Below are 22358 nucleotides of genomic sequence, written 5' to 3'. Positions count from 1 at the left end.
TCGCATTGCAGCGAGAGCTCTTACATGCCGGAGGGGCCGTGGAGGGGGTCAGCTCCCTGGCTGCACCCCCCCTCGCCCCGGTCAGCAGCAATCGTATGAGTGGCTCAACTTCAGCACGTTAGGAAATGTTGTGCAAATGGGATGGCCGCTGCTGCACCCCCTGCATCCCAGGGGCATCCCAGGGCGCCTTCCTGCAAACACCTGCGTTGGCCCGGCTGGAGGAGATCCAGGTGGGCCTGCCCAGCCCAGCCCAGCCCCCTGCTTCCCAGAGCGGCTAGCGCTGCGCCGTCCTCGGAGAGAAGCCCTGGCGCCCAGAGGCCCCTCCCGTGAGCACGGCCCGCTGCCCCCTCCTCACCAAGCTGTGCCCGTTGATCACCAGGCCGTACTCCCCGTTGGGCTGCTCGTCGGGCAAGGCCCTGGAGCTGCCGGCCTTCTTGACCTGGACGTCGGGCTCTTCATCGCCCACCTGCGCGTCGGGCATCATCTTCCTCCTGGCTTTCCTAGCAGAAGATCCACAATGGCAAACGCCTCAGAGTGTTTGTCATTGACAAACGGCCTGTGACCTCCGAGCTTTGGGCTCCCTAACGGGGGTGGGGGGAGGCCTCCAAGGAAACGGGGCAGGGTGGCCTCTGCATGTTGGGTCAAGGGCCCCTCTGCTTGACCGAGGGGCCCCTGGATCCCTCTCACAGACGTCCATGGCCACGGCAACCCGGCCTGACACAGCCACGGACAGAGCCGGTGGGGCGTAGTGGACTGTGCTGAAGTCGCTGGGCCGGGGAGACCCACATTCGAATCCTACTCAGCTATCATGCCTGGGGCCAGGCGCCATCTCTCAACCCAGCCCACCACTCTGGGGTGGGGGCAGGAGGAAGTGGGGCAGCCCCTCACCTGAGCTCCTGCCGCACTGCCTCCGAGGTGTTCCCGTGGATGATGAAGATGTCCTTCATGGCGTCATAGAGCATGTTGCAGGAGTAGCCGATGTTCACTGCCGTCTCTGGAGGAGAAGACCCAGCCCCAACACCCCCACACACCCCCACACACAGAGCTCAACTGACTATTTATGGCAAGAAAAACAACGGAAGAAATACGGGACGGTTGCAAATGGGAGACGGCTCTGCCTGGAGCCCGCCATGACGTTCCACGAGGGTGAGGGCACAATTCGGGCCTCATCCGGAAGCACCCAAAGATGACATCCGAAGCTGAGGTGACGTCTGGGGTCTTGAGGCCCAAAGGAGCCCTGCGGTAGGCGCTCCACCTCTAGCTATATCTACGATTCAGCCCCCCCACTCATTGAGAAAAGCCTCAAGAGGCGTCTGTTTTCCCAGCACCCCCCTCCTCTAATTTCCTGACATGGCTCCAGCATGAATTTTGTATTTATTTATTTAAAAATTTTTTGGCTGCCTTTAAGGGTAAAAGCCACTCAAGGCACTAAAAGGGCCAGTTCTGGGTCTGCAAAACAAGCCCAGCTCCTAAGCAAGCGAGAAAGAACGGGCTGCCCCCCCCCCCCCCCGGCCTCTGACATTGACCCTGAACCCAGGGAGAGCGCTAGACGTTTGGCCCCACCAGTTGTGTGTGTGTGGGGGGGAACCAGCCCAGTGTGGGTTGAGAAGGGTTTTCAAAGGATTCTGGGGTTTTCAATGGGCGCCTTGCCGGAAAGAGAAGGTCGGGGCAGAATCCCCCGCTGTTCAGCTGGTGCCCCATGCACTGTGCCCCCCTCCGCCCCTGGCAGCCTCTGTGTCCTTGCCCCCCCTCACCTTGTTTGTCCCCAGTGAGCACCCAGATTTTAATCTGAGCTCTTCCCAAGATCTCAATAGTCTGAGGAACTCCATCTTGCAGCTTGTCCTCAATGGCTGTGGCACCGAGTAGCTGCGGGGGGGAGAGAGAGGGGGAAAGCGCTGGGTGGTGGGTGGCGGGGGGGGGACCTTCCAAACGACGGCTTCACCCACCACAGTCAAGCCCAGAGCCAGCCCCCTGCCTATGGGGCACAAGGGAACTGCCCCCAGATTACAGCGGGTCAGGCAATGGCTGGCAGAGTGTGTTCATGGTGGCCTGGGGAGGTTGAGTACGCCAGGACTCTCCTAAAATCAAGGAGCTGGAAGGGGCCACGAATCCTTGTGGCCTGCCCTGCATCGCCTGCCCTCACACACACACACACACACCACCACCACCACTATGAGTATTGCGTCCAGTTCTGGGCTCCACAATTCAAGAAGGACACAGACAAGCTGGAGCGTGTTCAGAGGAGGGCAACCAGGGTGATCAGGGGTCTGGAAACAAAGCCCTATGAGGAGAGACTGAAAGAACTGGGCATGTTTAGCCTAGGGAAGAGAAGATGGAGGGCAGACATGATAGCAGTCTTCAAATACTTGAAAGGTTGTCACACAGAGGAGGGCCAGGATCTCTTCTCGATCCTCCCAGAGTGCAGGACACGGAATAATGGGCTCAAGTTAAAGGAAGCCAGATTCCGGCTGGACATCAGGGAAAACTTCCTGACTGTTAGAGCAGTACGACAATGGAACCAGTTACCTAGGGAGGTTGTGGGCTCTTCCACACTAGAGGCATTGAAGAGAGGCAGCTGGACAACCCTCTGTCAGGGCTGCTTTAGGGTGGATTCCTGCATTGAGCAGGGGGTTGGACTCGATGGCCTTGCAGGCCCCTTCCGACTCTGCTGTTCTATGATTCTATGATTCTATGACCCTTGGTCTGATCCAGCATGACACTTCTTCTGCCCACACACACACACACACACACACACCACCACCACCACCGAGTACTATTTTGGCATTTCATTGCAGAGCGGAGAAAGGAAGACAGAAGGCCCAAGGCGCCCACTGGGAGACGCGCACAATAAACGGAAGGAAGGAAGGGCAACATCTCTTGGGAAGCCTCGAGAGCAGAGGCCAGCGTGAGGAAGGCCCTGTGGTCAAACGCAGAGGTTTTAGCAGGGGGCGGAAGGAGGAAGCGGAGGGGTCGGAATCGAGAGCTGAGCCCGGGTTCTGTGGCTCAGCAGAGAGCTGAGACAAGAGAAGGCCGGTGGGGGAGGAGTTGGCAAAGTTGGGCGTTTCCCAGTTGCAGCAGCCGGGCAGTGGAGCTCCCAGCCCTGAGGGTTGACGGCTCGACGTCACTGGGAAATATTCTAATTTCAGCAGCCTTTAAACTGGCTGGAGTTTGACCGTTGCCATCATTCATCATTTGATCTACTGTCCCGGCCATTTTTCAATTTGTTAGATGTGTGTGTGTGTGTGTGTGTGTGTGTGTGTGTTTTAATTGTCATTTTAGCTGCCTTGGACATTTTTGTTAAAATGGAAAGTTGACATATAAATGATTTAATGAATGAATAAACAAACAAAAAAACTACCTCACTTGGGACCCATTGCTCCAAGATTGTTATTTTTTAAAAAATATGTGAGGTCTTTAGAGGAGGAGCCTTGTGGCCTCCCTTTGCCTCCAACGGGCAGATTCCAGGGACTGACCAGGGGGGGCGGTTGGGTCCTGCTTGGGAGCTGGACTCCTCTTGAAGGAAGGTAACGCTGAGCAAGCCGCCCACTGCCTTGGCCCCGTGAGCCCGTTCTGCTGACCTTCCGGTGGCCCAGGCACCCTCACAGCTGTCAGCTGCCCGTCACCTCTGCTAGCTCCAGTCTTGCTTTAAAAGTGAGCAGCCCCCTCTCAAGCCCCCCCTCCCATCCCGTCCCGCTGAGAGAGTCCAAGCAGAAGCTGGGAAGCCGAGGGAGTGGAGCCGCCCGGCCCGCCTCTGGCCTTGCTGATCGGTTCCTATAATTCGGGGGTGGGGGGGTGGGAGGAGCAACTTGCGGCCCTCTTGAAGTTTTGGCTTGCAGCACCCATCAGCCATAGGCAGCATAGCCACTGGTGAGGGATGATGGGAGATGTAGGCCAAAACATTCGAGCGGCGTGAGTGCTGTTTTCGTGGTGGAAAGGCGGGGGAATGAATTGAATTACTAGACAAACGTTTGGAGGGCTACACGTTGCCCGGCCCTCTCTCGGGCTGATCCCTGACCGCTCTGTCTCCGCTCCGGCCACCTACCATCAGGTCCCTTTCAATTTCTTCATAGAGTTCAGACAGCTTCTCCTCGCGGTCCTCCAAGCTTGTGCTGGCCTCGTGATGCCGTTTCTGCCAGTCCTCAAAATAGGTCTCCTCCAGGTCTTTGTAGGCCACAACCAACGTCCGCAGCCCTTCCCCGGCAAACTCCTAGGAAGACACAGGCAGAGATGCAGGAGGGGGGGGGGGGTCAAAGCAGACCACCAGGTGAGACACCTCTCTCCTAAAAAAACATCCTTCCCCATTTCCACAGAGAAAAGGTTTGGCAGTTCAAGCCCTCGAAAGCCAGGAGGCCCAAAGCTCACGTTGTTTCGGAGGCCCAAAGGGGACAGAGGAAAGGGCCGCCCGGCCCGGCCATTCACAACGGGCAAAGGGGTGCACAACTGGCAACGGGCCAGCCAAAGCCTGGCAGATTCAGGGGGCGCCACTCTGCGAACACGGCCTGGGGCACCGAGGGGCCCAGCCCAGTTTAGCAGCTGACAGGCCCTCTGGCCAGCTCAGAGACCGGCCCCCAGCAGAAGGCTCATCAGAAAAGAGTCCACCTCGGAGTGCTCCCACTTCTCGCCTTGGGGGGTGGGCGGGGCGCATTTGTCCAGGGGCATGCAGGGGTGTTATTCTTCGGGAGGAGGAAGGGCAAGGGCAAGGGAGACTCTCCGTAGCTCACCTGGGGCCCACCTGCTGTACCTGGCTCTGGGCAGGAAAAAGACCAACAGGGTTTATTGGCGGGGGGGGGGTTAGGGGGTGTATCTTGCGTATTTTGAAAGCCACCCTGGGGATCCTTCTGGGCTGAAATGACAAACTTGGATGCCAGCTGGGTCGGCAGCACCAGCAGCGAGTCGAGGGGGCACCACTTACATCCAGGTGGGTCGTGGTCTCTTCCTTGAGGGTTCCACAGGAGTGATGGAGGAGTTCGAACAGGATCGTGTCCGCACCCTTGCAGTAAAGGGTTAGTTTACCTTTGGGGCTCCGGACTGCGGACAAGGGAGGAAGGGGAGAAAATGAGGGTGCAGAGAATTGTCTGGATCAAGCAGGATGAAGACACACAGAGAGAGACAGAGACAGAGAGACAGAGATGCGGAGAGCCCACCGGGCAGGGGGAGGGGTGGGGCGGTGCCCCTCCTTGCGTGTGTGCCCCCCCCCCCTCAACACAAGGGGATGGGCAGTCCTCTCCCTCCCTTCGAGGGTCTCTCACACAATCCATCAAGGTGAGCCACTGCTGGGTCGTTTGCAAGGCTCCAGTCCAAGGGAAGATTCATGTCCGTGGCAAACGGATTGTCAGAACTGCTCACCACAAGCACAAGCTGCAATTTCGCCTCACTCCAATAAAACTCCTGCTGAGGAGGTCCATGTCGATGGCCGTACAGAACTGCAGCTTGCGCTTGTGGTGAAGGACCCAGGGGCTCAATCAGGGCATGAAGAAAAGGTCCGGGCACTCGCACAGGCCAGCCACGCCCGGGGGGGGGGGGGGGATGGAGGAACGGGAGACCCACCGATGACGGACATCCTTTTGCGCACATTGTTGAAATCCAGGATGGCCAGCAGTTCGTAGACCAGCGTTTCTCCCATTTCCACCACAGTGATGGTCTCTGGCGTCCGGCCGCGAAACACGAAGCCAAAGTTCCGGGCAGCCGTCACCAGGGCTCCTTCGTCAGGGGACTGGGCCTGGTACACCAGTGTGCCTGCCGGGGTGGGGAAGAGACCGGCCGTGGCACCCGCGTACGAGCCCCGCCCAGGCCCCGCCTGGCACAGCTCCTGCAGCCGGGGCTGCCCCTCCCTGCCCACGGGGCCAGGGGCGCTCGCAGCCTCACCTTCCTTCTTCTCTTCCGGCATCACCGTGTGGCAGAGGGAAAGCAGGCGGAAAAACCTCCGGGTGGGGACGTCCCCCACCTTCACTGCTTCAACCAGGCTGTGGTCGTAGAAGGCGAACTTTGGGTCCGCCAGAGGGTTGTGCGAGAAATCGACCTTCTCCGTTTTCTGCAAGAGCAAGGAATTGGCCATCAAGCCTCTCTGCTCGCTTCCTGTCTGCCCGGAGGCCATGAGCAGTTCCACAGATCCTCTTCCTGTGTTGGAGCCCTTCCCACGCTGCCTCTGAAAGGGCATTGGCAGCCTCAACCCGGGAAGACACAGAAGGATCAGAAGGACCCCCAAGCCCAGGCAGGGGAGGAAAAGGCCTTCAGGAACCCAGCCACCTCACCGTGCCACCTACGGGCTGGGCTGGGCTGGCCAGCGCACTCTGGCAACGGCCAGGGCTGGGAACACAACAGCCCTTGAGCTGCTACACGGCATTCAGAATACAGAAGGGCAACACTGCCGGGGGGGCGGGGCTGGGGCGGGGTCCCTCAGTCCTTACCTCTGTGACCTCCAGCCGCTGCCCATCCACATCCAAGACCTCCCCTGTGGGTTAGGAGCACAGGCCAGTGTTAAGACGACAGCAAAACAGCCAGGCTGTTTTGGCCTGGGCAAGCCAGATGGCAGAAGGTGACGGGGCCCCTCTGAGGTTCCTGCTTTCCTTCTGGTCTGGTGCTTACCGGGGTGTGTGTGTCTATATGCTCAATTTACCCCGCCGTGGCTGCGCAGTGGCACTGCATTGTTTATATGATGCAGCCACCAACTTACAGCCATGATGGGTTTTTCCCCCCAAAACGGCGCTTTTTAAGTGTTGATTTACCGCAACTTTTCCCTTTGTTCCGAGGTCTCCACATTGATTTTTCGTGTGTCAGTGGTGGCCTCGGTTCGGATGATCTCATGGGCAGATCAGTAATCATTTCCTCATCAGGGCAGGGTCAGGCTTAACTAGCCAAATGGCCACCGGCTTATAGCTGTGGGGTTTTGAGGTGCCCTGGCACAAGAAAGCCCCAGAAAGCCACGAAGCAATGAACCAGCGCCCCTCTCTGGGCCAGGGCAGCCACTCAGGGCCAGGCAGAACAACCCCTTGATCAGTTCCACCTCTTGCACAACTGGGTTTTTCTCCCTACGTGAGGTTAAAAAACACAGACCAGTCTAGCCTATGCTGAGCGGGGGGTCGGATTTGATGGCCTTGTAGGCCCCTTCCAACTGTGCTGTTCTATGATTCTATGACATCTGAGACAAGGAGCCCCCACCGTAGGAACACCCATTGATGGAACACTTGTTGAAGGCCATGATGTTCTGGGTGAGCGTGCCCGTCTTGTCCGAGAAGATGTATTTGATCTGCCCCAGCTCCTCGTTGAGGGTGGTGGTGCGGGCCTGGGCGGGCATGTCGTTCACTGGGTAGTACATCTTGCGGTCCCAGTCGATGTAGAAGCTGTTGCCCAAACGGATGATCTCTACGCTGAAAGAAAGGAGGGAGAAGAGGAGGAGGAACTTCCTGGGCCCCTCAGGAGCAGCGCCTCCTCCGTCCTCAGCCGGCAGGGCAGCCCTGGCAGCTAGACAGGGGTCCTGAGCACCGAAGGCACGGGGCTCGCCTCCCTGCCCCTCTTGACCCGAAGCCGCCACCTTGAGCCGCAGGGCCTTCCCCGAAGGGGCTCCGTTTCGGGAGGAATCGGCGTGCGACCTGTGCACAGATTGTCAAGGGCCACCGCCCTACGTAGTGATTGGGAGGAGCCTCCACATGCGCCGCGAAGCTGCAGCTGCCACTGGCTTTGTAGCAGCGAGCCCTGAGTGGCCGTTGCCGTGAGGAAATGGCGGGTGTTCACTGAGGGAAGCATCTCTATTTCACTAGGCGATGTTAACGTTCATGGAACACCTTAGTTATGTACGACTGACCTGGGACCTCAGGTGGCGAGCGGGGCCTTGTCGCCGTCACCCCCCTCTGCTCCACCCCAGAGGCCACAGCGAGCCTCCCAAGCCTGCATCAACCAGCTATTCCCCCTCCTTTCACGGAGCTCCTTTGGAACGTGCTGGCAGCTCCCTCCTCTCCTGGCCAGGAGCGGCAGGCGCAGCCCAGGGTCGGCCCACAAAAGAAACCACGCGAGAAGGGGGGAGGGGGCAATAGCGGAGAAGCGGTGCATGCTGGGAACAGCACGTCTCCCACGGTGGGGTCAAGGCCTTGCCCAGTTGCTCCTGCCTGGGATGGATGCATGCCAAAGGGTTTAACTGGGCAGAAGGGGTGGGAGCGCCACGCAAAATGGAGCATGTGGCTTCCAGAAGCAAGGGGAGAGAGAGAGAGAGAGAGAGAGAGAGAGAGAGAGAGAGAGAGAGAGAGAGAGACCCGCCCTTTCTGTCAAAGGAGCTGCTGCTTAGAGAGGAGGAAGCCGTGGCCACGGCCGTTTCAGAGGAAGCCCAGAGCGCCCCCTCACCCTCCTTCCGGCAGAGTGGGGGGCTCGCTGAGCAGCCTCCTCTTTGGCAGCCGAGGGGCCATCCTGAGGGGCTTCCCGGCTGGGGCTGGCCCGGGCCCCTCCCTGGTCCCCCTTCTTACCTGACATAGAGAGAGATGGGCACCAAGGTGTTGAGGATGATGACGTAGGACCAGAAGACGAGGAAGGCAGAGAAGAAGGCAGAGTGGGTGTCCTCCGCCCAGGGCAGGTACACCTGGAAGTAGTAGCCCTCGTTGTACTCCCAAATGCTGTGGCCAACAGCCAGGACCAAGCACAGGGCAGCCAAAAAGGCAAAGATCTGCGAACAAGAGGAGAGGCCAAGTCAGAGGGAGGGAGGGAGAGAAGGGTTCACTCAGATTAGCCAGGAAATAACTGGGGTGAGCAACCAAGGGGTACAGCACGAGAGGACAGCCCGCAGGTCCAGGGACGGACTTGTGGCCACCCGGGGAGCTGCTCTCACACCCGGCCTTTTCACCCAGGCTCTGCGTAAGCCACGGCTGCCCACCCTGAAGAACGCTGGCCCTAGCGTCCTCCCAGAGACGGACTCTCCACAGGAGAGTCACCGCAAACATGGTCTAATCCAGACTTCCTCAGCCTGGTCCTCTCCAAAGGTGTTGGACTACAACTCCCATCATCCCCAGTCAGCAAACCTCCCTACGCAATCCAGACCACAACAATACTGTTAAAACTGTCAGACTGGGTCGGACCAAGAGCCCAGCAGAGACAAAACAAGGGTGGGAAAAGCCATCCCACGGGAAGCCGGACGGGTGCTGATCGGGTCCTGAACGCTGCAGGCCCCTTCGGCTAGAAGCGATTACGAGCCCTCTATGAACCTAGCTAATCTTGTTTTAAAAAGAAAAATCAAGTGCCCATGAATTCCACAGCTGAGTTCGGGCGAATGGCTCCTTCTGCAGCCCCCCCCCCCTGCCCTGCCCTACTGCCAATCAACTCGCGGACAGAGGGGTTCTCTTGCTGCCCTGATGCTCCTGAGACCAGAGGCAGGGAAGAAGACGTTCACACGCCTTTCATCCACAAACTCCGCCCTTCCTCCCCACTGGCCATCATCGCTGCTCTTCCCATGCACCTTAGAATCATAGAATCATAGAAGGCCTACAAGGCCATCAAGTCCAACCCCCTGCTCAATGCAGGAATCCACCCTAAAGCATCCCTGACAGATGGTTGTCCAGCTGCCTCTTGAAGGCCTCTAGTGTGGGAAAGCCCACAACCTCCCTAGGTAACTGGTTCCATTGTCGTACTGCTCTAACAGTCAGGAAGTTTTTCCTGATGTCCAGCTGGAATCTGGCTTCCTTTAACTTGAGCCCATTATTCCGTGTCCTGCACTCTGGGAGGATCGAGAAGAGATCCTGGCCCTCCTCTGTGTGACAACCTTTTAAGTATTTGAAGAGTGCTCTCATGTCTCCCCTCAATCTTCTCTTCTCCAGGCTAAACATGCCCAGTTTAGCCTGGAGTAGAGTTTATCTCTCTTCATAGGGCTTTGTTTCCAGACCCCTGATCATCCTGGTTGCCCTCCTCTGAACATGCTCCAGCTTGTCTGCGTCCTTCTTGAATTGTGGAGCCCAGAACTGGACGCAATACTCTAGATGAGGCCTAGCCAGGGCCGAATAGAGAGGAACCAGGACCTCACGCGATTTGGAAGCTATACTTCTATTAATGCAGCCCAAAATAGCATTTGCCTTCCTGCACTTCAGCCGAAATTCTGAACTGGGGCAAAGCAGGTTGGGACTCACCACCAGCACCAAGAAGTTCATCAGGCGCTCAATGCTCGTCCTTTTAAAAGTTGTCCTTCCACTGTTCTGCATTAATTTGGTGTCTGGCCCTGGGAGATCAAACAGACAGAATTTGCGCCGCTGTGTCTGATTTAATTCCAGGATCAAAGGCACTTCACACCCACACAGCCCTCCTGACAGGCATGCAATCCCGCTCCCTGCCTCTGCCTCCTCACACTCCCATCATCCACCACCCCCGGCCCGGAATTGGAACGAGAAAGAGATGCGTTTGAAGAGACCCAAAGAAGGGCAGCGTTTGGCCTGAAGGAAAGGCAGAGACACCCTTCAAAGCCAACTCTTCTTCAAGCAGCAGCGCCTGTGAGTGGGGGAGGTAGCCAGGGGACCCACTGCGAGCCCCGCCAGCACTGAACAGCACCTGTGCTGCGCTTCCCAGGGGCGGGCTGGCCGCGGTCTCCTGAGCCAGAGAAGCAGGTGCTGGAGGAGGCCAGTCAAGGCGGGCTGCTGGGAAGCTGGACACCAGTCTCACCTAGTGCAACGGACCGGTCAGGCCCACGAAGGCCATGTCGCCCATTCAGCTTTTAGCATGTATGTAAGGCAACTGCGCTGGCATCAAAAATGTAGACCTGCGCCAGGGCAAGCAGGAGCCATCCAGGAGCCCACCACGCCGGCACACCTTTAAAAGGATGCCTCCGCCTCCTCTTGCATTCGCCAGGGCAACAGCAGCCCCCGGCCCAGAACTAGAGGTGTTCCCAGAACTGCTGGCTCTCTGACCAGCTTGCCAGACCAACTCAACGGCTTCTTGGAAGTTAACACATGGTCAGCGCAAATGGATTTTCAGAGCCTTTATGACAGGCAAAAGACTTATACAATCACGTTGGAAGGGCAAACGCTCACCTCCCATCATGCAATGGACTGGGAACTTAACAACGCTATCAACATTTGAACGGGTGCTAATAGGCGCGACTTGCAAGTGGATAAAGACATGGATGTTTGGTCTGCTTTTCTTGGAACTCTCTCCCTTTTTTTCTTTTTTTTTAATGAACGGTATATCTGATGGAAAAAATGATGATATTCCTAGATATGTAATTTTCCCCCATGCTTTATCTTTTTGTTCTGTTTTGTTAATATTCATAATAAAAAGAGAGAGAGAGAGATTTTTAAAAAACTTATCATGGAATCATAGAATCCAAGAATAGCAGAGTTGGAAGGGGCCTACAAGGCCATCGAGTCCAACCCCCTGCTCAATGCAGGAATCCACTTCCCAGGCCCTGTAACAGGACAAGGGGAGGGAGAAGAGAAACACACACACACACCGCAATAAGTTGTGTTTTTTCCTCATCAATTCCTGTATTCTTCTGAGACTTAGTGTAAAGCCCAACGAGTCGCCAAGGGCCCTAGTGGCCTGAGGGCGAAAGGTACACTTCCCGCGATGTCCGTCCTCCAGAAGCTGTATGGCGGTTACTTTCCTTCAAGGCAACTGAGGACTTTTGGCCTTTATTTCTTCACACTGAACAACATTCGCTTCTTCCCCTCAGGCCTCAAGTCCACCTCCTTCCCTCTTCACCCGCATTTTAAAACCCGGTTTTTCCTAGGGCCACCCAAAAACATTCGCCACTACGTCTGCCACCGTCCCTGCGGCCAATATGGCCACTCCGAAAGTGAGCTCAATTGGCAGAGCCCAAGGCCCGCCCCTGCCTCCCTCCCTCCCTCCCTGCACCGCCTGCCTTTTCTCCCTGCGCGCCTGCGCAGTGCAGAGCTACGTGGCAGCTGTAGACCCCCAAACAAAACATACTATTTGGCTATTAAAGCTCAAGCGTTGAACTTCCTTGAACTTCTCAAATTGTCTGCACATCTCCTCCTCCTCTTCTGAGGAGCTGCAACTCCCTGAGTAGGGAATCAGTTCCCTAGGGAGGTTGTGAGCTCTCCCACACTAGAGGCCTTCAAGAGGCAGCTGGACAACCCTCTGTCAGGGATGCTTTAGGGGGGATTCCTGCATTGAGCAGAAGGGGGTTGGACTCGATGGCCTTGGAGGCCCCTTCCAACTCTGCTATTCTATGATTCTATGATTCTATGAAGCGTGACTTGGGAATTCCAGGGGAATTTCCATTTCTATTCCAGCCAGTGGCAGTGGGCTGTACTGGTTTGTTTTGTTTTTCCTTATTCAAGAAATGTTTTGCACATTTTTCTCCCCTGGGTTCTGCCATTTGTGCAAATTGTAATTTGCACAATTTGGGGGGGGGGAGATTTGACACTTGCGCAAATGGTGTTGTAATAGTTTTTTTTAAAAAAAATTATCGCCGCTCCTGCGCAAGAGCGCACAGTCGGGAGTCAGTCTGCCCTCTGCAGTCTGCAGAGGCCGGTTCCCTCCTTGTCCACCTCCTTGTCAGTTCCGCCTTCTCTACCCACTCCTTAGTTTAGCCCAGCAGAACCAGATTGCCTCTACTTTGTCACCCAATTCATCCCTTCATCCCTCCACTTTGGCATTTCCTGAGCAAAGTGGGGCTGGGTGGGGCAGGAAGGGAAGTGACTAGTTTTTATTCTCCCAGGATTTATGCATGCTGAATCCTGCCTCTTTAAAACTATTGTTTTACTGCCAGTTTGCATCTTTCTCTCTTCTTTTTTTTTAAATGTTATTATGAATGGGAAACTTGCCTGGGAACCACTTGGGGTGGGGTGGGGGGAAGGTCAGTATGCAAATGTCTTAAGTAAATAAAATGCAAAAACAAAGGGCAAAACTGAAGGTGGAGCTGAGGAGCAGGGCCTGCCTAGGCAGAGGGCGCTGGAGGGTCAGGCATCAACATGATCTCTCTCTCTCTCTCTCTCTCACACACACACACACACACACACACACACACACACACAGAGGCCTCATCTTGACAAGCATGGGAGGAAAGCACCTGGCTCTTAGGTTGGCAGGTGGGTTGGGGGGTTGGCAGGGTAGAACGTCAGCGAGTGAGGCCTGTCACACACACACACACACACACAGGCTCCCCCTGCTCCTGGTTGTATGAATGGGATTGGGAAGGAACTCATGGGGCCAGCCGGCCGGCCTCCCTTTCGATCGACTGGAGAAGCGCAGCTGTGCAAGGGCAAAGGAAAGTGTAAAAACTCCCTGTTAGCAAGCCTAGAAATGCACAGTTCTGGATCACAGAATCACAGAACAGCAGAGCTGGAAGGGGCCTACAAGGCCATCGAGTCCAACCCCCTGCTCAATGCAGGAATCCCCCCTAAAGCATCCCTGACAGAGGGTTGTCCAGCTGCCTCGTGAAGGCCTCTAGTGTGGGAGAGCCCACAACCTCCCTAAGTAACTGATTCCATTGTTGCACTACTCTAACAGTCAGGACGTTTTTCCTGATGTCCAGATGGAATCTGGCTTCCTTTAACTTGAGCCCGTTATTCCGTGTCCTGCACTCTGGGAGGATCGAGAAGAGATCCTGGCCCTCCTCTGTGGGACAACCTTTTAAGTATTTGAAGAGTGCTCTTATGTCTCCCCTCAATCTTCTCTTCTCCAGGCTAAACATGCCCAGTTCTTTCAGTCTCTCTTCATAGGGCTTTGTTTCCAGACCCCTGATCATCCTGGTTGCCCTCCTCTGAACACGCTCCAGCTTGTCTGCGTCCTTCTTGAAGTGTGGAGCCCAGAACTAGACGCAATACTCTAGATGAGGCCTAACCAGGGCCGAATAGACAGGAACCAGTACCTCACGTGATTTGGAAGCTATACTTCTATTAAAGCAGCCCCAAATAACATTTGCCTTTCTTGCAGCCATATCGCACTGTTGGCTCATATTCAGCTTGTGATCTACAACAATTCCAAGATCCTTCTCGTTTGTAGTATTGCTGAGCCAAGTATCCCCCATCTTGTTCTTTTTCCTAAAGCTTTTAAAACTTGATTTTGTTCTGACTTTATACTGTTAGTTTTACCCTACCCAGTGCCTGTTTACCCTACCCTGTGCCTGTTTGCATTCTCTTCCCCTCCTTATTGTTTTATTATGATTTTATTAGAATGTAAGCCTATGCGGCAGGGTCTTGCTATTTACTGTTTTACTCTGTACAGCACCATGTACATTGATGGTGCTATATAAACAAATAAATAAATAAATAAATAATAATAATAATAATAATAATTGTAACTGTGCCTTTGGTTTCTATTTCCTAAATGTAGAACTTGGCATTTATCCCTATTAAATTTCATCCTGTTGTTTTCAGCCCAGCACTCCAGCCTATCAAGATCACTTTGAAGTTTGTTTCTGTCTTCCAGGGTTTTAGCTATCCCACCCAATTTTGTGTCATCTGCAAATCTGATAAGCGTTCCCTGCACCTCCTCGTCCAAATCATTAATAAAAATGTGAAGAGCACTGGGCCCAGGACTGAGCCCTGCGGTACCCCACTCGTTGCCTCTCCCCAGTTTGAGAAGGTTCCATTGATAAGTACTCTTTGAGTCCGATTCTGTAGCCAACTGTGGATCTACCTAACTGTGGATCTACCTAATAGTTGTTCCATCTAGCCCCTTTTAGCTAGTTTGTTAATCAGAATGTCATGTGGTACTTTGTCAAAAGCTTTGCTGAAGTCAAGATATATGACATCCACAGCATTCCCACAGTCCACAAGGGAGGTTACCTGATCAAAAAATGAGATCAAATTAGTCTGACAGGACTTGTTCCTGACAAATCCATGTCGGCTTCTAGTGATCACCGCATTGATTTCAAGGTGTTTACAGATTGACTTCTTTATAATCTGCTCCAGAATTTTCCCAGGGATGGATGTCAGACTGACTGGTCTGTAGTTCCCATGTTCCTCCTTTTTGCCCTTTTTGAAGATAGGGACAACGTTAGCCCTCCTCCAGTCGTCCGGCACCTCACCCGTCTTCCATGATTTTGCAAAGATAATAGACAAATATGTGGAAATGTTCCAAACAGAGGGGTGGGAGAATGGATTGGAACAGAGGCAACAGCCAAATAGAGGAGAACAGGGCAATAGGGGGGAAACAGCTCAATTTTCCTCGAGGAAGCAAAAATCCCCAAGGATACTGGATTAGAATCATAGAATCATAGAATAGCAGAGTTGGAAGGTGCCTACAAGGCCATCGAGTCCAACCCCCTGCTCAATGCAGGAATCCACCCTAAAGCATCCCTGATAGATGCTTGTCCAACTGCCTCTTGAAGGACTCTAGTGTGGGAGAGCCCACAACCTCCCTAGGTAACTGGTTCCATTGTCGTACTGCTCTAACAGTCAGGAAGTTTTTCCTGATGTCCAGCCGGAATATGGCTTCCTGTCACTTGAGCCCGTTATTCCGTGTCCTGCACTCTGGGAGGATCGAGAAGAGATCCTGGCCCTCCTCTGTGTGACAACCTTTTAAGGATTTGAAGAGTGCTATCATGTCTCCCCTCAATCTTCTCTTCTCCAGGCTAAACATGCCCAGTTCTTTAGGGCCTGAAGGCTCCCTATGAGAGGGCCCTGTCACCCCACCCCAACTTCGTCACATTCCAGCAAACAGTAAGGGAGTAATAGCTGCTCCCCCCTCACTTCTCTCCCCCACCCCCCACCCCATTATGCCCACTGTTCCATGAAGAAGCAAAATCGCAAGTAATCCAAGGAGGATCTAAAACCTTGTTACTCACTCCTTACAGCTCCCCCTGCTACATTGTGGGAAGGGGAAGGAATGAATGTGGCAGAACTCTATGTTTATAAAACGGAGAAGCGCAGCTGAGCAGCACTAAAGTAAAGAATAAATCTCCCTCCAGCAATGTGCAGGTTTGGATATAGGTTGAAGCGAACTAACACGGCATCAGGGAAGCCCAAGCAAGGCAGCAGTTCAACATCTTCAACATCTAAAGTCCCCCTCCAGGTGCCTACTCCGAGAGAGGCTCGGAGCGTGGCAACGAGGGACAGGACCTTTTCGGTGGTGGCCTCCAGACTATGGAACGATCTCCCTGACGAGGCTCGCCTGGCGCCAACGCTGCTATCTTTCCGGCGCCAGGTTAAGACTTTCCTCTTTGCCCAGGCATATGGCGGCACATCTTAATCACCCACATGTTTAGTTTTTTAACGGTTTTTAATGCTTTATGAGTGTATGTTCTGTGTTTTAGAATTTTAAATTTTGTATACTCGTTTTTATCTTAATTTTAAAATTTCTGTAAACCGCCCAGAGAGCTCTGGCTATGGGGGCGGTATAGAAGTGTAATAAATAAATAAATAGTAAGGAAGCGCCCTAATCACAGCTCCCAATGGAACAGGCTAGGAAAGGGAATGCCCCCCCCCGAAGGGGCAGCCCCACCCCTTGGCCCCGTCGCAGCCAGGGCACAGGCGTGCCCAGGTTTAATGCAGAGGAGCAGGGGGCACGTGGCAGAGCAAGCGCCCGGGAGCCGCCTCAACTAAAAGGAATGAAGTAATAAAGCGACTGCCAGACTGTGGTCTCTTGAGGCAGGAGTGGCTGGCGAGATCGACATCATTTATTTATTTATTTATTTATTTTATTACATTTTTATTCCGCCCAATAGCCAAAGCTCTCTGGGCGATTCATCTGCCCCAAAGGACCTGACGTCGCACCCAAGCCACAGGAACTACCCCCCCCCCTGTGAAGACAGCTCCCCTCCGCTCCAGCCTTCCCTTCAGCCGGACGCTAAACGGCAGCAGTTCTCTCTCTCTCTCTCTCTCTCTTCCTGCCCCCGCCATGGAAATCCCACAGCTGCTCTGAGTTCCGATCTTACCTGCGAAGATGACGAGGCCGAAGCACCAGTCCGTGTTGCGCAGCGTGCAGCCCCTGAGCAGCATCTTCTCGTTGTCCAGGGCATACTTCCTCCTCTTGAAGACCAGGGTGCCCGTGAACCTGTCCAGCTTGTTATTTGGCGCTTCACACCTGATCTCACCTGCAAACAAATGCAAGAAGGACCCCCTGGGGGTGAACAACGGTCTCTCCTTGGGCCGGCCGTTTCCACGTTCCGCCGGCGGCTTCCTCAGTTGAGCCCAGGACTGAGCAAACTGGCGATCTGACCTGATGCCTTACTGGGGGCAGAGGTGGAGGGGAGCAAGGGGGGGGGAGGCAGGTGAACAGGCGGAAGAGGAGCACCTATGAGCTCACAGGCAGCCCTGGTGAAGGAGGGCGAGGCGGAGAGGCAGCAGCGGGCACGAGCCAATGCCGTGGGTGCCAAGGTGAGGCGGGCTCTCTTCGCTCTCCGTCTGCTTCTAGATGGCTCAGCCATCGAGCCACTGGGCTGCTGTTGCTTGGAATGCTGCTGTCACCTACCTTGCATGATTTTATTTGGGGAAACGGTGGAGGATTAAAGCATAAAAGTTCCAGGGGGTCACTGAGGACAGCCTCTGCCCTCCCCACTAGGAACACCGCTGACCCCCGCCCTCCATGCCCGCAGCTGCGCATGAAGCGGCTCTTTGCCCTTCACAGCCGTCGCAGCGGCTCCCCCCTCAGTGCACATGCTACGGCGGCAAAGACGGGAGGTGCTCCTGAGCACCCAACCATCCCATCCCACCAAGGGATGCTTTCAAGCCCCCCCCCCCCCCGATCCCTCCAACTCCAAGCCAGCCCCCTCTCCAGCCACTCGGTCTAAACAGCAACCGGGCAGATTCAGCATGGCCAGGACGGGTGGCAAAACCCAAAGCTGGGACTAGCGGCCCTGGGCTGGTTGCCGAACGGCTCGCCTGATGGCGCGGCCCGTGGTGTTGTTTGCCAGCATCCTCTCCAGCCGGCCTCGTCACACGGATGAGCAAGCGCCACGCCACGTGGAGCCAGAGTGGGAGACGGCGCTGCCAACCTACCCATCCGCAGAGGAGCCGCCACGCAGAGTCTCCCTCAAACAGTGTGAATACCCAGAGGAGTGAAGTGAGGCAGGAAAGGGCTCAGAAGAGGAGCCAAGAGGGCAAAGATCTGTGAAAAGAAAGGAGTGGGGGGTCTCTCGTGGGGGCAAAGAAACAGGCCGAAAGCAGCGCAGAGGCCACCCCCCCACCCACCCCCTTTCGTTCACTCCTGCCCCCTGGTGAAATGTGCGGAAGGCGCATGCAGGGCTGGATCCAGGGGCCTTTCTATGCTGCCCAGTAGCCAAAGCTCTCTGGGCGGTTCAAAACAGCTGTGAATAGAGGACAGCTTCCGCATTGCACTCTGAGCATGCAAAAGGTGCTACAATCCTGGTTTCCTTCATCATCGCGTCAACCCTGCAAGGGAGGCCCATGAAACTCCTCCACCCCACCTACCCCACCATGCACACTGTGCAGCCTGGGAGCAGAGACCAAGAGTTGCTGTCCGTGAGCCTCTGGCTGAAGAGGGAGTTGACCCTGGCTCTTCGTCCAGTGCCCTTCTCACTGGACTGCATCCGCTGCTTCTCTGGCATCTTCGCCATGTGCAAAGGGCCCTTCCCAGGGCAAATGCAGAAAGGGCCACCTTAAAAAAAGACACGCCCCGGCGTGGAGGCAAAAGTGTTCCCCAAACTCCTCCACAGTCAGAGTCAGACAAACTCTCCTGAATCCCTGCCTGGCCACGTGCATGTTTGACTGCATTTCCTGGGTGATTGCATTGCCCAGAAAATAATAATAATAATAATAATAATAATAATAATAATAATAATAATAATAATAACAACAACAACAACAACAACAACAACAACAACAACAACTGAAATGGATGGTGGGATAGTTTCGCTTCTCCCAACACACTCCTCCACCACTCCCGCAGCTGCAGACACAACGCCGCCCGCACCAGTCTCATCTGAAGGTCAAGATCTTCTCCGAGTTCTCTGGCGGCTTCTGGCAGCCACGGTGCCTTAAAGCGTTAAATGCCCAGGAGGAAGCTGGACCCAGAATATTGCTTCCTCTCCGCTTCCCTGAACAGCGCTGGAAGCCGCCATTAGTAAAAACAGTCGGGCAGCATCACTTCTTACACCGCCGCCCACATCAAAAGAGGTCCAACTTCCCGCCCATTGTTTATTTTCAGGGGCCGGGGGGGGGGGGGGGGAAACGGTCTCTTCGCAGGCTTGGGCGTAAGTCTCTAGTACTTGTCCAGGCAACCAAGCGGTGAAAGCAGACGGCCCAGAGCCTGGTCAAATATAAATCAGAGCTACACTTCAAAACTGCCCACGGAACCACAAGGGGACCCCCCCCCCCCCCGCCCTTTGACGGGTGCAAAGGGTTTTTGTATGAGACGACGGGCCCAGATGACGGGTGCTTTAAAACGCAAAGCAAAGGCTCCGAACGAGCACCCGGGGAGTCTCCTAAGAGGCAGCTGCCCAAGAATGCGTTTCTCCGGCGCATGGACCTGCCTGGGGCGGAGCCGGGCCACGGGTCCTTCCTGCCCAATCCCTGCCTGCTCCCCTTGGCAGAGGCTCTTTCCCCGGCCCGGTTCCCCGAGACCCTTTGAAAGTGAAGAGCCGAGAGCCGGAGCCCGCAGCGGCACGCAACGCTGCCGTCCTCCTAGCGCCGCCTAATCCTCCGGGGGCCTGGCAGAGGCCTGATCCTGCCCACAGGCCGAGGCTGGCCTTCCTCTCTCGGGATCCTCTTGCTCAGGGAGACCTGATCAAAGGGATTGGTAGAAGCTTTGGGGTGGATTTAAAACGTTCTTCTTCACGCGGTGAAGGCACGGCGCTCCTGCTGCAAGAGCTGGTGATGGCTAGATAAACTTACGGAGAAGGACGCGGAGAGGCCTATCAGGGGCTACTGGTCACGGGGACTGAGCCTCCACGTCCCGAGGCACCATACCCATGACTACCAAATCGTGCCTGGTCTTGCTCCAGCACCATCGCGCTCACGTGGAAGGGCCTTGCCCAGTGCAGGAGCGCCGTCCCAGGCGAAGGGGCCCTCCCGCCTCCTCCTAGCTACTTCTTGCCTTGCTGAGCGCACCAGGCTGCAAGAGGAACGTCTCTCTCCTCCCTGTTCAGCCCTGAGATTCCCAACCTTGGAAGACCAGGACAGCCAGTGGCAAAGCCCCCAGCGCCTGCCCTCATGTCCAGGGGCGAGAGGGCAGAAGGCGATGCCAGGCGCCGGGTCCCCTCGGCACAGAAACCCAGCACTCCCAAAACGCCACCTGGCTTCTCGGAAAGCTCTCCGGCCACGTTTTTGCCAACGCCCCGTGCTCGATGAAGTGTAGGGGAAATGTGTGGGCAAGACGGAGCGGGTGGAGAGCAGCCTGAGAAGAGGGGAAGAAATAACGGGGAAAGCCGAGGAGTCAAAGCCACCAGCCAGGAGTGCATCAAGCACCAGCTCTGCTTTCACTATAGTTGCAACACTGAGAGTTCACACACACACACACACACACACAGGACGCTGCGAGCGGAATGAGGGAGCCGCTGCAATGGGGCACCTGGCAGGCCCTTCTCCAAAGGCCCTGGTCATTGCTCCAGGGCTATGACATGGCCCTGGGGTCAGTGGCGGCCGCCCTCCCGGGGGCTGCAGGCAGGGAAGCCCCTCCCTCCCTCCTCAGCCCAGCGCCTGCCATCCCCGGCCGGCCAAGCTTCCTTTCCAGTGCAGCGGCAGCAGCGGAGGGGCTGGGGGGTTGGGGAAGGAGTCCGCTTGGGCTGCCCAGCTCCTCCCTCCCTGCTCACCATCAAAGCTGGTCAGTGCCTGCAGATCCTCTCCCATCTCCGCGGTGACGGTCAGAGCCTGTTTCACCTTCAGGTTGGTTTCCCTGAAAGAACAGATGGGACGGGGCACGAAACCCCAAGTCACATCTCTGAACAGACCCATCTCTGTCCTCGCTGCTGACGGGGGCGGGGGCTTTTCCGTGGCTGGCCACGTCCCATTCTTTGCCATGCTGGTTGCCAGCAGCAGCAGCAGCTCCTGGGTTGCATTTGCACCTGCAGCTGGTTTGGGCTGGTGGGCCGGAAGCCTCCGTGGCTTTAAAGGAAAGCTATGTGGGACATCTCAGCACAAAGGACCCAAGAGCTGGAAGGGACTGAAAGGCAGGTTGACAATTCCTTCAATAAATAAATGCGCCCTACTCTAGGACAGGGTGTCTTGACCCTTCCCCTCACCCCAAAATCACCCATGACTTTTGTCCACTCAACCTTTCCTTGCAAGCGCCCCCCCCACCTCCTCGGGCAGCTCATTGTCCCAGGCTGGGCTGCTCTTATGGGGCACACGATGGAGAAAGCAGGATTGAGCTCAGGTTTCTCCAACCTCGCTTGCTTGCACACACGGACCCCTCTGCTGGTTTCAGTGCTAAGCACACTTAGAATCATAGCACACTTAGAATCATAGCATCATAGAAGGACCTACAAGGCCATCAAGTCCAACCCCCCGCTCAATGCAGGAATCCACCTTGCTTCTGTGGAAGCAAGGCGGGGCTAAGGTACACGCTGCCTCCACCCCCACTGGGACCAGAAAAAGAGGGGGGAACTCTTGGCACCAAAATGGTTTATACACTGTTGGAAGGAAAGGAGGAAGGGATTCTTTGGAGCTCTCTGGGATCCTGCTCGGGGCCCCATCCAGCCATCTATCCCATCAGGAGAACAACCCCGGCTCACTCCAGCCACTCCTCTTCCTCACAGCTGTCCTTGGTGATCCCAAACCGGCTCAGCCCAGTTCTCATGAGCTAAGCACCGCTCCTAGCGCCCAGCTCAGGTCGCCTCAGCCCCACCGTGCGCCGCCTCCTTGCCCCCGTCGTCTTTGCGACGGCTGACATCCCATCAGCGGAGGCTCCGTGGCGCTCCAGCACTCACCCGTCCAGCTCGACGGTCTCGATGTACGTCAGGCTGTGAGGTTCGCTGCTTGACAGCAAGAGCAGGTCAGCCTGGGGGTGGTGGGAGGAAACAGCAGGAGACAGGTGTGACCCCCCCTCCAGGGCAGAGCAGCCGGAGGCACCGCCCACCCCGACCAACTGCTCCCCCGGCCACTCATCATTTCAGACCTTCCTCTTCCCCGCCAACAAAAGGTACCAGCCCCTTATACTCGCAATCAAGCAAAGCTAAACACAGTTCAGATTTAGCCACCTGACGTTATATTTTTCAGTTGGTGACCTTGTGAAAAGTTACCCACAAACTTCTCTGAGGACACGATAAAAGCCGAGGGGCCACCTGGGCGGGCCAGCGTTACTCACCGTCACAAAGTTATTGTTCTCCAACTTGATGATGTCCCCAACTTGAACGTTCAGCCACAGGTCCTCCTTCAAGCTGGAAGAAAGTCACACTTGACAAAGACAGCAGTGGGGGGTGGGGAGGGGGCAGAGGGTCTCCCAGCCTGCCTTCCTGAGGGACGGTGCGCTTGTTTCAGCAAGCGTCGAACGGATTGCTTGTTTTTTTATGTTCTGCTTTCTGCCTGTCT

General features: G+C 55.6%; 1 protein-coding gene across 3 annotated transcripts in view; it reads right to left on the bottom strand.

Annotated features, from left to right (window-relative positions):
* The window catches only part of LOC134400092 (phospholipid-transporting ATPase ID-like), an 82546-nt gene that overhangs the window by 12575 nt on the left and 47613 nt on the right, over positions 1 to 22358 (bottom strand). For 2 of the 3 annotated variants that reach the window (XM_063128365.1, XM_063128364.1), the window contains exons 7-21: positions 22135 to 22207; positions 21758 to 21828; positions 20642 to 20724; positions 16808 to 16966; positions 10101 to 10189; positions 8454 to 8650; positions 7159 to 7367; positions 6408 to 6451; positions 5866 to 6031; positions 5548 to 5736; positions 4913 to 5028; positions 4043 to 4207; positions 1755 to 1866; positions 889 to 994; positions 356 to 500 (exon numbers count right to left, since the gene is read on the bottom strand). In XM_063128365.1, coding sequence (XP_062984435.1) covers positions 356 to 500; positions 889 to 994; positions 1755 to 1866; positions 4043 to 4207; positions 4913 to 5028; positions 5548 to 5736; positions 5866 to 6031; positions 6408 to 6451; positions 7159 to 7367; positions 8454 to 8650; positions 10101 to 10189; positions 16808 to 16966; positions 20642 to 20724; positions 21758 to 21828; positions 22135 to 22207 — 1924 coding nt within the window. Of the gene's footprint in view, positions 1 to 355; positions 501 to 888; positions 995 to 1754; positions 1867 to 4042; positions 4208 to 4912; positions 5029 to 5547; positions 5737 to 5865; positions 6032 to 6407; positions 6452 to 7158; positions 7368 to 8453; positions 8651 to 10100; positions 10190 to 16807; positions 16967 to 17870; positions 17941 to 20641; positions 20725 to 21757; positions 21829 to 22134; positions 22208 to 22358 lie in introns of those variants that run through there. The other variant, XM_063128366.1, reaches the window with a different exon arrangement.

This window comes from Elgaria multicarinata, chromosome 6 (assembly GCF_023053635.1).
Source record: "Elgaria multicarinata webbii isolate HBS135686 ecotype San Diego chromosome 6, rElgMul1.1.pri, whole genome shotgun sequence".
NCBI classification, from domain to species: Eukaryota; Metazoa; Chordata; class Lepidosauria; order Squamata; family Anguidae; genus Elgaria; species Elgaria multicarinata.
Note: the sequence above shows the minus strand (reverse complement) of the source record. Positions and strands in the feature narration are given on the sequence as shown.